The sequence below is a fragment of the Castor canadensis genome, chromosome 19 (assembly GCF_047511655.1).
Source record: "Castor canadensis chromosome 19, mCasCan1.hap1v2, whole genome shotgun sequence".
NCBI lineage: Eukaryota > Metazoa > Chordata > Mammalia > Rodentia > Castoridae > Castor > Castor canadensis.
The window spans coordinates 44,671,572-44,688,465 of NC_133404.1; the positions used below are offsets into that span (position 1 = coordinate 44,671,572).

A 16,894-nucleotide genomic window follows, 5' to 3' on the forward strand; every position below is an offset into this window, starting at 1 on the left:
TTAGTGGGGCTGAGTTTCAGCTTTAAGGTTTTCTTGGAGGCCATGCTTCTCAAACGCCAAGTGCATACAAATCTCGGGGTCCTTAAAGTGCACACTTGGACTCAGGAGCTCTGGGGTGGGCATCAGATATTCTGTATTTTCTCTCTCTGTCTCTGTCTCTCTCTTTCTCCCTCTTCCTCCTCCCTCCCTCTCTCTCTTTCTTCTCCCTCCCTTATTCTGTCTTCCTTTCTCTGTCGTGTTCTCCTCCTTCTCCTTCCTCCCTCCCTCTTCCTTTTTCTGTCTCTCTGTTTCTCCCTCCTCCCTCCCTCCCTTCCTCTCTCTCCCTCTCTCTCTGCCTCTCTTTCTTCCTCCTTCTCCTTCCTTCTTCCCTCCCTCCCTTCCTTTCTCTTTATCTCCCTCCCTCTCTCTTTCCCTCCCCTGTCTTTTGGGTGCTGGGGACTGAACCCAGGGTCCACCTGACACCTGGAGGAGCAAAGCTCTGATCCATGGACCATCTGAACATCTTGTCCCCAAATCCATCTCCAGACGTTCTGTGGCACCCCATCCCCTGTCATAAGTCAGGTCTGCTCAGAACAGAAGTGAGGACCTACCGCAGACGTCCATCCAGATGCGCCACGGACCCCGGGGACAGTGTGTGAATGAAGATGCCCGAGATGCACTGGAAGTAGGGGACGCTGCACAGGCCGATGCCCAGGCCTACTCCAGCCTCTGGAAGGCAGGATGGGGTGGGGGGAGAGGCGTGAGGTCCCAGCGCACTGGCCTTAAGGTCAGTCATGACATCCACTTCACCTGTATTTGTGGGGTGTCCACCATGTGCAGTTGCTGCTTAGGGTCAGACAGGGAAAGCGATGTCAGTTCAAGTGGGGGAAGACCAGGAAGGAGGGAGGGAAAGGAGGGAGTGGGGAGGGAGGCAGGATGGAGCCATCAGACTTTCTCATGCAGAGAATGAATGGGGAAATGTTCTAGAAAGTGACAGGATAGCCAGTTCAGCCCCAGAGGAGACCGCAGTAGGGATGACAAGAGTGAGCCAGGGCTAAGCAGAAAGAGCCAATGTCAAGACCAAGGCTGGGGAGAAACACGCCATCTTGCAGGTCCAGAAATGCCAGAGTGGGCCCAGCATGGCTGATCACAGGAAGTGGTGTGAAGTGAACAGAGCAGAAACCAAGGGCCAGGTTACAGGGCCACACAGGCATACAAGGGCAAAAGGCCACTATTCTGACCGAGATGGGAGCCTCAGGGGAGTCCTGAGCAGGAGATGACGGGCTCTACTCTCTCTGGTTGAGAATGGAAACAGATCTGGGACCACACTCGTGGCTCACACCTGTAAGGCTGAGATCAGGAGAACCAAGGTTTGAGGCCATCCAGGCAAGGAGTTCCTGAGACACCCCTCCCCACACACACTCCAAAATAACCAGAGAAAAATGGACTGGAGGTATGGCTCACCTGCTTTGCCAGAGCAAAGCCCTGAGCTCAAACCCCAGTCTTGCCAAAAAAAAAAAAAAAAAAAAAAAAATAGAAACAGGGAGGCCAGCTGAGAGGCACTGTTGAGCTAGACTATGGTGGCATGGATTCCTTGCTGGTGAGGACAGAGAGAAATAGGTGTGCATGGAATGCAGTTTGAAGGCAGGCTTGCTGAGGGATAAAATATGGAGATTTAATAAATAAAAATCAAAGTAACTCAGAGGTGGCTTTGGCTTCAGTAGCCACCAAGCAGGAAAGTTTACCAAGTTTACCAAGCAGGAAAGGTGAGGGAGGGTGGGACATGAGGCTGAAGATCAGGGGTTCAGTTTTGCCCAGCTTGCACCCCTGATCCTGAGAGGTCCCCAGGTGGATGAGGGTAGCACAAAGCTACACAGGGAAGCAGAACCCAGGGCAGACAGCGGGTGGAAGTTACAAGTCAGTAGCAGCAGGCAGGTGGTGTTCCAGCCTTGGGGATCCCCTGGAGTGTGGAAGGGAGGACCAGGGACTTGTCCACTTGGAAAGGCCTAGGAGACAAGAACCAGCTGACCAAGAGGAGATGGGGTGGCCAGGGACAGGAGGAAGACCTTCTTTAGGGTTTTCTCTGGTACAGGTGACATACCACACATTTTGGTGAACACTTTCACCTTTCCATGCTGGTTCTCCCTACAGCCCCATAAGGGGAGCCACAGGCCGTCACTACTCTATAGGGGAAGAATCTTGCCTGGGACGTGGACTGTGAGCAAAGTTCAGAGCTCATCCCAGCATCCAGGCTTCCCGACAGAGCAAGAGATCTCAGCCTGATGGGCATCGGAATTGCCTGGGGTTCTTACTTAAAATGTGCATGTCTGAGCCTCACCCACTGTTGAAGAAATGCCTCTGAGGTAAAGTCTAAGAAGCTGCTTACTTAAAGCAAGCAAGTAGAAACCTTCCCCAGGTGTTTCTGATGTGACCAGCAAGGCCCCGCCTCATCCATATCCAAGGCACTCAGTGACTCACTGCAGGAGCCCGGTTGGCAGCACCCAGCAAAGTCCTGTGGGCACCCAGCATTCACTTGTGCCAAGCACTGTGCTAGCTTGGGATTCATGGATGTCTGAGGCCTCGAGGACCTTGCAGCCCAGTAGGAGAGCTCAGTAATGCATCAGACAAGCGCCTGTGCCAGGGTTAGCTCCTCCCTCCCCCTTCCCCCACTTCTCAACACATCTCAATCCATCCCCTTCTGCCCCCAAAATCTGTTCCTCCCTCCTCTGACATGAGTGACCCAATGTGGTGTCTGAACCTCCACTGTGGGATCCTGGGAGACACTGTTCAAAGCCTGAGCTGGTGTGTCACCCATGCCTAGGAATCCTTAAATGACTTCCAGTGTAATTAGAAGAGACTTGATCTGCAAAGTCTCACAGGGCCCCTCTCTCTCTCTCTCTCTCTCTCTCTCCTCTCTGTCTCTCTGCCAACTGCTCCGATGTCACTGATCACACTTCCCATCTTGCTCTGCCCTTCCCTCAATTCCTAGAACACAAGCCGGTCCCTCTGTGGAGCCCAGGTGTGTGCCTCCCTGGTCCTCTTCATCCCGCTCTCACTCAGTTGCACTTGGGCAGACTGGGCCTCGCCAGCCCTCTGGAATTAGCCATCCACCAGGGGTGGGAAAAAATGGCTGTGGATCCCTGAATATCAATATCAGAGCTGGAACCTCAGTTGTCCTGCACAGGTAAGAAAGTGAGCCCAGAGAGGGGAAAGAGACCTGCCCAAGGTCTCTTAGCATGTTAGCCACAGAGCCATAGCTCCTGTTCTCTCTCTGTCTCTCTGTCTGTCTCTCTCTCTCTCTCTCTCTCTCTCTCTCTCTTTTGTTTTACTTTAACCACTACATCAGAACACACTGCCCGGGTCTGGGTGGTCCCCTTGAGCTTCTGTGAACAAAGAACTAGACCTTGTAGCCAAGCAATCATGAACTCTGCTAACTGACAGCATACTGCCCAGTCCCTGGGCTGATTTCTGATGGAGGGAGCCTAGGCACCTCAGCTTTCCAGTGTTTTTGACCCTGCAGGAAGGAGAGGAGCTGGGAGACCCTGCAGGTGGCCCTCCTACCTTTCTTCAGGGAAACCTCCACCATGATTCTGTAGTTAGGCTTGGCGGTGCTGGCGAGGGACGTGGGACTTTCCAGGGTGAAGGGGCTGCTGTCCTTGATCATGCAGGTGCTGGAGCTGAGGGAGCGGCACAGTGGGGGTGACAGGTGGCTGCCCAGGGGCGGGGGCGCCGTCAGGCGGGTCCTCACTGTGAGGGTGAGCAGCCCCTTCTTGGCTTGCTGAAAGGAAAGAGAGTGTAGCAATGGTCAACAGCAAGTCTAGGACAGGTGAAGAAAACCCTCCTGCCAGCGGGAGAGGGAGGTGAAAGAAGGAAGTTAGGAAGGTGGAGATGGCTGATGCACTTTCTGTACAAGAATAAGTACAGAATATTTAAAACTGTTGAAATCACCATAAGAAGGGAACGAAGGTAGAAAGGAGGAAAATGGAGGGGATGAACCAATTCTGGTTATAATGCATACATACGTGGAAATGTCACAAGGAAACTCCCTGTGTAACTATCTTAAACAAACAAAAATGTCTTTTTTCTTTCAAAATCAGAGAACAGAAAGGCAAATCAGGTCCTGTCTGGGGTTAGCACCAATGGGAGGATATAAGGAAAGGGTGTAGGAGGGTGAATATGGTGGAATATTATGCACTCATGTATGAAAATGGAAAAATGAGACCTGTTGAAACTATTCCAGGAATGGGGGAGGAGGATGAAGTTGGATGATGGAGTGGTGAATTTAACTAAGATGTGTTGTAAGAACTTTCGTAAATGTCCCGTGTACCCCCAGTACAACACTAATATGACTATAAACATTAAATTCAATTAAGGAAAAAAGAAAACTTCCTTCTGTGAGTTCATAGCCATAAAATACTTCTTAAAGAAATGCCGCTGTGTGCAATGTACAAACCTGTATGTTTTTCCTATGTGTGGCATTGTTAAATTTGACACATGGATATTCACACATACATAAATACATAGCACACACTCCAGACTGTCTTGAACATAACTAGAGAGAGATTCAAGGACATCTTTTAGTGATGGCTTAAAACTCAAAACACATTTACTAGATCATTAGCGTCACTGCAGAGTATTTCAGCACAGCTCACTCAGCTGACAGCCATTCTGATCCTCACCATTACTTTCTGACTAAGTTCTTTTCAAACTCCATGCCCCAGGGCCATGCCTGCTGGGCTCCCCATGTGGAGAGTCCTACATACTTAATTTGTGGGTCTGGATGAAGGAGGTGATGCAGAGGTTGGTACCGTGGCCCGAAAGCCAAATGCTGATAAGAAATAGTCACCTTGAATTTCTGCAGGGCGTCCTGGTGCGTTAATCCAGCCATCGATTCACCATTGAGCTCCAGAATTTCATCACCTGGTGGGAGGGAAAAGCAGTGGCTAGGAATGGTATGGCTTGCCAAGGAGCAACGTCCATGCCTTGGACTCTGGTCTCCCCAGCTGCCCAGCTTTTGGCACAGTGCCAAGCACAGGAATGAACACTTCCTCATTCCTCATGCCTGGTGCAGGCAGGACAGCAGTAGGGGCCTCTGGCTCCTCTTGCTTTCCAGGTGACATGGAGACCTGGCCTGGTGTGGCCTCTGCCTGGCTTCACGTCCACCCCCTGCTTCACCTGCAACCACTGCCTCCCTGACTCTCCCACCAATTATCTTCCTATGTAGCCTGACCTGCGTTTTACACGATGGTCTATGCGGCTAAACACCACTTCCCTGACATTTTCCAAAACACACTTCTCCTATCTTCCTCACCTTTCAGCCCCGCCACTTTTGTCTTTGTCTTTGCTCATGGCATTCTGTACCTCTTCCTGTCACAGCTGTGACCTTCAAAGTCACCTGTGAGCCAGGGGGTAGCTCCTCAAGGGATGGACTTTGTCTTTGAGGATATGGACCCCCGTGCTCCTTAGGTGGGTATAGAGGTGACGTTTCCAGAAGGCCAGGTAGGCCCCACCTACAGAGAAGAAGACTGAGCTCAGAGAGATCCCGCATCACGCGGCAGGAAGAATGGGGATGTGGTTCTTTTGACTCCAGGTCCTTTCTTCATATTGTACTCCTGGGGAAATTACTCTTTCCTCTATGCAGAAATCCATTTTCGATGCACAAACAAGGAGTACATTCTCTCTGTTGTACTGAGCAACTCAAATGCAAATGCCATTTTTACACTGACTTCCAGGCCTTGTTATTGATGGATCTGTGGTTGTCTAACTACAGTTCCATTATACATAATTTCTCTGGTTACCTAAAAATTTTTTTGGCCAAGCACAGTGGCTCATGTCTACAATCCCATCTACTCAGGAAGTAGAGGTAGGAGGATTGCAATCCATGACTGGCCCCAGACAAAAGTGCAAAACCCTACCTGAAAAAAATAACTGAAGTGAAAAGGGCTGGGAGTATGGATCAAGTGGTAGAGTGGCTGCCTAGCAAGTGCAAGGCCCTGAGTTCAAATCCAGTACGGCTCCCCCCCACACCCCGCCCCCCGCCAAAATGATTTTTCCCCTTTCACCTTTGCTATTCTGCCGTTCCACTGTGAGGTTCTGGGGTGGGAAGAAGCTCTGTACTTCCTTAAAGGACTTTCTCGTGCCTTAAATCAGTTCTGGAAAATTGGAAGTCACTATGTCTTTGCATATTGTCCCTCTGTTTTCACTCTGTGTTCTTCCTAAAATCCCTAGCTGATGTATTTTGGGTGTTTTTAACTGTTTCTTTAATGTGAACCTTTTTCTTCTTCTTCTGGTCAACCAGTCAACCCCCAGGCTGCCATTCTTCTTAAAGCTGCCTCTACCCTAGTGTCTAACGTATCCATTGAGATTTTTATTTCAGTGACTATACATTCTTTTAAAATTCCAGACGTTGCTGTCTTTACATTGACCTAATTTTTTGGGTGTCCCGTCCTTACCAAGCCAAAGTGACTCTGAACATAGTGAGTCAATGGTGTCTCCATTGTCTCAAGCGGCTGAGAGCCAATGCTCCTGTCTGTCTCTGCTGATCCGTCTTCACATGACCATTTCCTGATCTAGTAATTTTTTTTCTAGTAATTTCACATAATTTTTACTGTGAACTCGTTTTTCCTCATATTTCACTTTCCCCGTGGGATTCCCATATCCCCTGATCACTACCAGGTTTTCCCTTTTTTTTCATTAGGTACCCCAAGGGTTTCACTGCCTGAGAACCAACTTTAAAATTGGCTTCCCAGTTTAGAAGCTCATGTACTCCACAGAGACTATAAATATAGCCCGGCTGCCCATACAGACTTTGATCTCCATTTTCTTGCAAAAGATGGTCTCCCCACTCAACAGTCATTGGTGAACTTTCCATTGCTTCCTTCCGTGGGACCTGGACTTTCTCGGGGGAGGGAGCCCTTTTGCGAAGGTTCTCAGAGCCTCACATAGACCAAGGCCCTGTCCTCTGTCCCTATAAGGGCATTCAAATCCTTGTCCCGGACTTTAGGGTCTATGGCAGTGCAGTAGCCCCTGGGTCACCATGTCATCCACTGCTAAGTTTGCTACACTTAAAATTAAAGTTGCTTCTTTATTTTCTAGTAGCCAGTCGCATCCATGTCTTTCTTTTGAGTTCAGATATGCTATTTTATTCAACGAGTCTATGTGTCAAAGTAGAGGGCGGGCAAAGGAGGGGGAGCACTCAGAGCAGCTCAGGATGGCAGGTCGCAGGGACCAACCCAACATGAAACATGAAGGGACCCAGTCCTGGTCCTGGTGAGACCCCAAGTCCAGGAGTCTCACATTAAAAATATCCTTCTGAGATAGGCACCAGTGACTCATGCCTGTAATCCTAGCTGCTCAGGAGGCAGAGATCAGGAGGATTGCAGTTCAAAGCCAGTATATAGTTCTCCAGACCCTATCTCAAAAAAAAAGAAAAAAATCACAGAAAAAGGGCTGGTGGCGTGACTCCAAGTGTAGGTCCTGGGTTCAAACCCCAATACCACACACACACACACACACACACACACACACACACACATACACACACACAATCCACATGAGGGGACTATAGGAAGGAGGGAGAGGAAAAGAAAATGATAAGGAGTGAATCATGTTGAAATGCATATGAAGACAGTGTAACACAATCCACTGTAAGCCGTTGAATAATAGGGGAGCAGAGTGACAGAGTAAGTAATGGAGTAAATCTAATTAAAGCATGATATATACATGTTTAAAACAGGTCCTGTGGGGCGGGGGAGGTACCAGTGGGAGGGGAAGGGAAAACCAAGATGACGAAGGAGAGCGAATTTGGTGGACGCATTTTGCATTTGTGTGTGAAAATAGAACAATCAAGCCTGGCGAAATCATCTTAAGAGGCAGGGGGGTGAAGGCGGACGATGGAGGGAATGAATCTAATTAAGATACATTGTAAGCACTGTTGAGTGTCGCAAAGTACAACTGTTGTATATGAATTTTATAAAGTCAAAATATAATTAAATACGTGCTGGGAAAAGGACAGATAAAGAAGGCCTTCAGAGGTCCATTCACAATCACTAAAAGACTGAGCTTCCCAGGCTAGGAAAGCCTCTACCCCAAAGTGGCTTCATCGTCTACCTCGGGGCTCTTCTGTCCCGTCATTATTCAGCCATATCTGGTGAAAATTGATCGGCCTAGGTTTTGTCAAGTACATCTTATGCAATCGCTTTTTGGAAGAGGAATAAAAACAAGTCATCAGTAGCTTTGATTGTCCAACAAACTTTTGTCACAACCAGTGTATCCCCGGGAACTCAAGGGGAGAGGCCAGAACTCCACTTTTGGAAGAGTTTACAAAAGACAACGTGGCCAATTATTTGAGACTGGAACCAGGAATTGTCTATTAAAGGGGTGTCTTAGCTGGCTGAAGTTCTCTGTTTTTATGACTGCTATGAAGTAAGGCTACAAACTTACTTACAGAAAAAATAATAATGAACTTGGCTTGGAAGGCTTGCACCCAGAAAATAAATCCAAACACTACAGTCTTTTCTTGCCACCTCTGCTCCTCCCCATGCTCTGTTTAACCCAGAAAAGGCACAAGGCAAACCATGGTAGCTCTGGATTTGAATCCCTCTTTCCTTCCTTTCTCTCTCCAGCTTCTGTTCTCGGCTGCCTCTAGATGTAGCTATTCCTCTAGAAGTCGCCTGTCCCTCTCCCCTCTTCTCTTGTGGTCTTCCCCCACTCTGTAACTTCAGCTGCTCCCCAATGTCCTGACCCCCCAAGTCCACATTCAACCCTCCCTCCATGGGCCCGGATCCAGGTGGACAGCGCCACCTAGTGGCAACCTGGGTACAAGACCCTGCCTTCGTCTAGCCCAAATCCTCCTTTGTCTACCTATTCCTCCTCAACCTCTTCCTGCACTGTCTTTCTCCAGTTGGCTGAGATCAGAAACCTGCACCTTTCCCTTGACCTTCATTTTCTGCTTCTGCTCTGGCTCAGTCACTTAGCTCACCTGTTCCTCTGTCCTCTCTTGGTCTATTCAAAGAAGTCTGGAGATCTGGAGCTGCCTGCCCCCTACCCAGCCCCTTCATTGCCCCTCTCACTTCCGGTCTCTCCACAGTCCACTACATCCTACAGTGTTGCTTCCTGAATCATCCAAACATGACAGCTGGTCCCCGCCCCCAACGTGATAAAACCTCCAAAATCTCGCACTGCCCACACAGCACAATCCATCCCTGATGCTGCATAACGATTGGGTTGGCAAACTTCTTCTGTAAAGAACCAAAAATAAATATTCTACTCTTTTTGAATCTCTCTTACCACAACTCATGACTCACAACTCACTGCTGTTGAAGCACAAACGTAGCCATGGATCAGGTAAGGAGGAAGCAGATGTGGTCCAACAAATCTTTTCTGTGACATTGAAATTTTAACCTCACTTAATTTTCACATGTCACAAAAGAATCAAAAATGGTCTGGAAGTTCTCAACACCATGTATAAATGTGGAAATCAGTGTTCACTCATGAGCAATATGAAAGCAGGCAGTGCAGTGGACTGGGCTGGGCTGTATCGGGCTTGCCCTCCTCTAAATGAGTTAGGTTATTAATGACAGTGAGGCTATTCGCACAGCTCACAGGCACTGCTGGACGGGGAAGAGTGGGCAAGATGGACATCATGTCTCTTTGACATCTTTGACATCAGATGGGTGAAGCAGTCCCTGCCCACACAGCTTAACCTCTGCTCCATGACCATCTTCCCATGAACTTTGCCTCCTAAAGCCCCAAGGTGCCTTTGGGCCAAGTCTGTTGTTCAATAACCCAAACATGACCTTGAGGTGGAGTTGAGGTTGGGGTGCCTGACCCTCCAGGACAAGAGGACAGGCAGCTCTGTTCCCTGGGGCCCCTCCTCCCAGGAGAGCTGGGGGCTTCAGTCCTATGAGTCATGAAAGAGCTGAGGGAGAAGGGTTGGCAGAGGAGGAGGCTGCTAGCTGGAGAACGATTTGTCTTATCTGGTTCTTCTCAATTCCTAGATCCTACAGCTCTGTAGGTTCTCAGAAAATATTTTCCCTCACAAGATTAGACCTGGTTTTCTGTGGTCATAGGTAGAAGGCAGGGAGTAGGAAGGAAAGGGGGTGTCAGTGAGCCCCAGCAACTGGGAGAGGATGTTGAAAAGGAAGGGAAGACAGCAGACAGAAGGGTAAGGGAGGGGAGAGGCCAACCAGGCTTCTGTTCCTCTCAGGTTGGCGACTAGACCAGCTGAGAAGTAATGGCATCAGGGGCCCATGGAGGAGTCATGATGGAGTCGCTACTGCTTGAAGACCCCAGAATCCATGGCTGCCTTACTTTGAAGCTCAAGACACATTTTGCCTTCCTGGTATCTTCTCCAGCCTAACGATTCTGTTCTACCTTTGACTCCTCAGCCACACGCTGATCGGGGTCGGGAAATCTACCTTCTTGGAGCCTTCCATCAGCTGCTGCTGCTCCCCCTGCAAAGATGGTTTTCACGTAAATTCCAATGGGGCCATAAATGCTGTCCTTTCCCCCAACAATGCTGAAGCCCAGGCCCTGGGGAAAAAAGAGGAGAAGGTTGGATTTAGGGGTGTTCCATGCTGCTCCTTGGGCCAGTGTTTCCTGGGGGCTTGCCTCAGCCCTGAACAAAGGAAGAAGGAGGGAGACAAGGTGCCTTTAGGGTCAGAGTCACAGGACTTATCAAGGGGAGATGGCCAGCCTGGGCTGTATAGTATGTGAAGTCTTCATCTAAGGCTGGTGCTCTCCACACCAGTGCCCTGGCTCCATCTCTCCGGTAGGCAACTGTGGTCGCATCACTTTCTGATTCTCAGTCTCAATCTCCCCTTGTGAAATGATGATGATGTCACTAACATGCCTGGCATAAAAACATTGACCACAATAATAAGAGGAGCTGCTTACAATACAGGGGACATCCCTTCTTCTACCAAGGCTCTCCTCAGTTCGGTGCCCCACCCGCCCCTTCCCAAGGATGTCACTCTAGTCATGTGCCATCCCTCCTGCACCTGCACTGTCCTGCTCCCTGCTTATCCCCAGGAGCTGACAAGCACATCCTGGGCTGTGCGGGTGGCGCTGGGAGGAGCAGCTCAGACTCAGAGACAGCATCAGCTGTGGAGCAATCAGGCCAGCATGGGAATGAGGTCTGCAGTAGGAGAGAAAGGACAGAGGGTCTGGCTCTCCCCTACAGACCCTCCAGGGAGTTAACAGAATATGGTAATAAAAGAATACAGAAGACACCTTTCCCCTACCAAAAAGACCTCACTCCCCAACTGCTCCTTTGGAAGCAAAGGAGATGCACGTGGCTTGCATCATTTTTCTGAAAATGAAGGAGCTGCATGCATCCTTGGTGTGCTTAGTGTAGGCCTTGATGAACTTTTCTGTCAGGGTTTGGTCCCTCACTGGTGCTCAAGAAACACATGTTGTGGAATGAAACCTGGTCTTTGCGGTCAACACATAAGCATAGCAGTGGTGGCTTGTAGCTCCATTCCTACATAGACCTTAAAGCAATGGCTGCCACTGAAACAGATCCCTGTTTGTGAGCAAGTCACCTCAGGCCAGCAGCTGCCCACAGAGATGGCAACCTGTCAGCCATCTTCAAGATGCCAGAGGGAGGGGCTGGGTGTGGTGGTGCAGATCTATAATCCCAGCTAGGCAGGAAGTGGGGGTGAGGATCATGGGTGAGACTGGCCCAGAGAAAAGTGAGACAGTACATGAAAAATAACCTGAAAAAGCAAAAAAGGTATAGGACTTGGTTCAAGTGGTAGAGCTCTTGCCTAGCAAGCTAAAGTGGCCCTGAGTTCAAACATCAGTACTGCAAAAAACAACAAAACAAAAAACAACAAAAAAGTGGTAGAGATTGAGGTGCCCATGTGCCAGGCAAAAAGGCCATGTGGACGAGGTGCTGCTCTGTTTCTGGTGACGGTGGTGTGTGTTCTGGGATAGGAGAGACAAGTAGAGAGGTAGAAAAGTCCAGGGCTCCTCCCTTAGCACCCTCAGCCTGCTTCTGCTGAGACAGTGGGTCTAGACTCACCCTCTCCCTGACCCCGGTGAAGCCAGATGCCATAATGGTTAATGACAACACTGGGGTCATTATCTGGGGTCAGCTGCTCACTTCCCAAGTGTCCCTGGCAGGTTTTATAGCCTCCCAGGCTCTCAGTCTCCCATCCACAAAAGGGAGGTGACAGCAGGGCTGTGTGAGGAGAAAAGGGACTTCCTTTGTGAAGCTTTGGTACATGACCTGAATTGGGTCACTGGTTGATGTGACTTTGACTCTGCCACAAGCATATGTGATCCTTCTGGCTCTGATTTCTCCCCCTCCTGAGCTTAGCCCCAGCTCACTCCTACCTGTCATCCTGTTAGTGAGGAGGTCTTAGGTATGTCATATCAGCTGGACAGTGGGATCCTCCCTCATTTCTGAAACCATCTCCCTTGTGCTGTATGCCAGACTTCCTATACCAAACAACACCTCTCACCCCATCCCCAGGTCTGTAAAGATTATTTATTAAATGTGCATTTTATATATGCCAAGATAATCTAAACCGCCTTTGGTCATCTTCTCATGAGCTTTGGTGGCCTTTTCCATTTTATCTTCTTTTGAGCATTGCAAAAAAAAAAAAAAAAGATTAGCCATCATGTCCAAAGATGGTTAATCAAGATTAACCAAATTAACCATCATAAAGTACTTCTACCTAAATTCAAGGGGAAAAGCAAGCACTGTGATTTAAAATCAGAAAATAGGACTATGGAGAGGAAGGCATGTTGAATATGATCACTCCCTTGTGACTGATGACATTGACCAGCATTCCTCATACCTGACTTTTTCTCCCTGCTGAGATCCCAGGAGTGAGAAGGAACAGAAGATAGAAAGAAAGAGGGCTCCAGGTATGTGGCAGGTCCCTCCCCTAGAAAGACCATTGTAGCAACTGAGCTCTTCCCTCACACCACACACCTGAACCCTACTTCACACCACACACCTGAACCCTTACTTCACACCACACACCTGAACCCTTACTTCACACCACACACCTAAACCCTTACTTCACACCACACACCTAAACTCTTATCTCACACCAACACTTAAACCCTTACCTCACACCAACACCTAAATCCTTACCTCACACCACACACCTGAACCCTTACTTCACACCACACACCTGAACCCTACTTCACACCACACACCTAAACCTTTACTTCACACCACACACCTGAACCCTTACTTCACACCACACACCTAAATCCTTACCTCACACCACACACCTGAACCCTTACTTCACACCACACACCTAAACCTTTACTTCACACCACACACCTAAACCTTTACTTCACACCACACACCTGAACCCTTACTTCACACCACACACCTAAACTCTTATCTCACACCAACACTTAAACCCTTACCTCACACCAACACCTAAATCCTTACCTCACACCACACACCTGAACCCTTACTTCACACCACACACCTAAATCCTTACCTCACACCACACACCCTAACCCCTATCTCACACCAACACCTAAATTATAGTAGATAGACTGAAGAAGCCAGCCTTTTGTGGTTTTAGCACCTGAGTTTCAGGGCTGGATGGAGAACACCACAGTGTATATCGACTCTATTTTAGGAGCGTGTTGGCCCCCATGTTTGGGGGATTAGTTCCACAAAACCCTTGGGATGCTTCCTTATTCCCTCTGTTGACATTTCTCAATTATGGGGTAGAGGGGACGAGGTATGATGTCTCATCCTCTAGAGAGAGCTAGAGCTATTTCTGACTCTTCAGGAAGTTCCAACTGATGGCAAAAATTATAAACCACTGAATTACTCATATGTAGCCTGTGGCATGTGTTTAAAAATTGTTTATGAGGTCAGCTTTCTTCTACCAACATCTGAATACTGTAGGCGAAATTTGCACCTAAGATCTGTGCCAGTGATCTGGATTTATGGATCAGGTAAGACCAAGTCCTGGAAAATATCATGCCAGGAAGAAATTAGGGGAAAACTTTGAGAACACTAAAGTAGCTGGCAGGATGGGTGTCCTCACAAGAAAACAGTCACTTTATCTACTCAGAATGTGTGTTACTTGAAACTCAGCAGCCTCTGCCTTGAGAAGATCCAGCTCTCTTGTGTCACCTTTTTGTGTCTGCCCCTTGTGACAATTGTGATGCCTGGAGGCTCTGTTCCCACTGCGCCTTGAACATCGGCTCCTCAGATGCTGGCACTGCTCCGGGACTTCCCACTGACCATGGTCCTCACTTACCTTGGCCTGGCCCTTCATCAGCACAATACTGGAGATGACTGAAGCCTGGAGACCCCCAGAGGGCTGCCCGAGCTGGGCTGTGCTCAGGGACCGGGTCGGTCTGGAAGTGCCCTGTAATGAGGAACCAGAGTGGGCAGGGATGAGCCACATGGGACACCAGCCAAGGACAAACGCCCTTCCCTCAGGGCCATGGCACATGGACTGGACCATGGTTAGTGAGACATGGGTAGACTGTGGCGGGGAGGAGCTGGTGCTGGTGACCCTAAAAGGGAGTGGTGTTCAGCCTGACTTACCTGCAGACCAACAGCAATGGCTCACAAAGGCTTATCGAGCATGGAGGTCTGGGGGAGCCCCACAGACCTCACCACCCCAGGGTAAGTCCCCAAAGGCAAGGTCTCAAGTGGAATTTGAGAAGCCAACTGGCAAGAACACCCTCTACAGAGTCCTCAGTTCAAGGCATATTTACCAAGAATCCTGCTTGTGCCAGATGTGGGGCCATGGGCAAGAGGGCAGGAACCCCAAAACCAAAACCTCAGCACATGAATTTGTCCACCTCCCCCGGGAGGCGGACAAATGGTTAGCCTCTTACACAGAAAAGAAAGTGTGTCCAACAGACACAGGTGCTGCGTGCCACAGGAAGCTGCTCCAGTGAGGGACAATATGGCTCGGTGACTAGAACTGGCCCATTAGACCTCCCCCCCACTCCCTCGCTCCACAGTGCTCTGGAATTACCATCTGGGGAAGTGACTTAGCGGCTCTGTGACTCGATTTCCTCCTCATGGTTCCTATAGTCCTACCTAGGCTGTTGTTTTGAAGCGTAATTATGCCTGACACAGGTAGTATCTTCTAATGTTCCTTGTGACTGTTGGATGCTTGTAACATCTTTGACAGGTGCGGAAAGCCCCTGGGGCTTACTGCCAGCCCCCCCAAAGCAGAAGCACCAGCTGTGCATGTGTCGAGGTAGCTGTGTGTGAGGTCTCTGCCTGGTTGCTTGAAAGCTGGGTCATCAGCTTTTTCCTGCTTCTGTACTCTATTCAAAACCCTGGCTCTCCCTGATTCTTACACCTAAGGCTTGCAGACAGACACTACACCACCAGCTCTCATCGTTCCCAAACCTCCGGACTTGGACTCGAACAACACCATCATCTCCCTTCAGTCTCCAGCTTGCTAATCCACCCTGAAGACCCTGAGCCTTGCCTGTCTTCAGAATCCCATGAGCCAACTTCTTATAATAAATCCCTCTCTATCCCCCCTCTCCTCTCAGGAAGTGCTCCCCTGCCCCATCCTTGAGGACACAGCACTGGCTGCAGATGGCAGAGGGGCCCAGTGTGTCCCTCTACAGCCATGGACATACAGACACTTAGGGATGGAGAGCGTTCTCAGCTCAGAGTCACTTTGGACAGCAACAGTCCCAGTTTTTACATGAAAAACCCAGTGTCTCAAGAAAGAGAAAGGAACAGGGGGGATGAGATTTCTTGAGCATCTGCCATGTGCCATGCTGGGAATCCAAAGTCCCCTGACTTTGACTTTAGATCCCATCTTGGAGAGAGAGCTCCAGTCAGCTGGGTGAGAAGATGCTGTATCAGTGGCTCTGACCAGACATGTGGATGAGCACAGCAGGTGCAGGTGGCTCCCCTGGGCATCGGGACACAGGTGAGCCCCTGGCAGGTGGCAGTACCAGGAGAGCATCCATCAGGGGTGTGTTAGGGAGGTGTTTGGAGTGGGGGAGGGTTTCTAGAGACAGAGGTGGGGAAGAAGGGACAAGGCGTTGCAGGTTGGGGAAATTCTGGCTAGGACTTAGGGAAAGAACAGGAGGGTACATCACAGGCAGGCTGGGGAGACTCATGCTGGGGACACAGTGCTTTGTGTCTGCATAGCTTCCAAACTGCAAACTGATGTCCCATGGTGGGGAGGACATGGACTGCCCCTTAGGTTTTAAGATACGTGAACTTAGACAGCTACTCTCCATGCCAAACCCGCTTACTCGTTGTGAAATGTGGCTAACTGCACATTCATTTCCAGGCTTGGTGAAGGAAGTCACGACATCATGAATAAAACAAAAATGTATAGGGTTTGGAGTCACAAAGATCTGACTTCATGTCCCAGCCCTGTTACTAGCAATGTGAACTTAAATAAACTTAATGTGTCCAAGTCCCAGTCTACCTCTTGGGGTTATTATGGGACCCACAGGAAGCCTTAGTTCAGTGTCCCCACTTGGGCCGTTTTCGTACCCTCAAATGACATAGAAGAGGCAGAAGCTGCAGGAGCCTGGCACAAGGAGGCACTCTGTAGAAGACTGAGCCAAATGAGATTCTTTGCCCAAGGGGTTCGTTTGCTTGTTAAGCAATCCTCTCTCCTCTGGAGTTTGTGGACTTAAAACTCCAAGGAAGGCTTTTTTTTAATGTTGGAACCCCTTCCTTCCCTCTCCTCTCGCTTCCCTGGGGCTCCTCCCTCTGTTCTTACCGTAGCCTTTCCTTCTGGACAGTCCAGTTGTTGAGAGAGGGACTTCCTGTTACTGCAGAGAGAGTAAGGCTGCCTGTCTGTGGGGTCTGCAGATTTCTTTGTCACTGGAAAGTCCATGTCTTCCATGCAATAGGGATTAACACCTAAACCGAGAGAGGAGAAGACAAAGATCATTTGTGCTCCCAAAATACAAAGCTCAAGGAAGA

The 16,894-nt window shown here is 49.3% G+C and overlaps 1 protein-coding gene across 6 annotated transcripts in view; it reads right to left on the minus strand.

Annotated features, from left to right (window-relative positions):
* Positions 1 to 16,894, minus strand: part of Il16 (interleukin 16) — a 92,317-nt gene that overhangs the window by 25,233 nt on the left and 50,190 nt on the right. For 5 of the 6 annotated variants that reach the window (XM_074061906.1, XM_074061905.1, XM_074061908.1 and 2 more), the window contains 6 exons: positions 16,689 to 16,831; positions 14,226 to 14,336; positions 10,398 to 10,512; positions 4,826 to 4,899; positions 3,541 to 3,757; positions 591 to 708 (listed from right to left, as the gene is read on the minus strand). In XM_074061906.1, the coding sequence (XP_073918007.1) occupies positions 591 to 708; positions 3,541 to 3,757; positions 4,826 to 4,899; positions 10,398 to 10,512; positions 14,226 to 14,336; positions 16,689 to 16,831 (778 nt within the window). Of the gene's footprint in view, positions 1 to 590; positions 709 to 3,540; positions 3,758 to 4,825; positions 4,900 to 5,290; positions 5,649 to 10,397; positions 10,513 to 14,225; positions 14,337 to 16,688; positions 16,832 to 16,894 lie in introns of those variants that run through there. The other variant, XM_074061909.1, reaches the window with a different exon arrangement.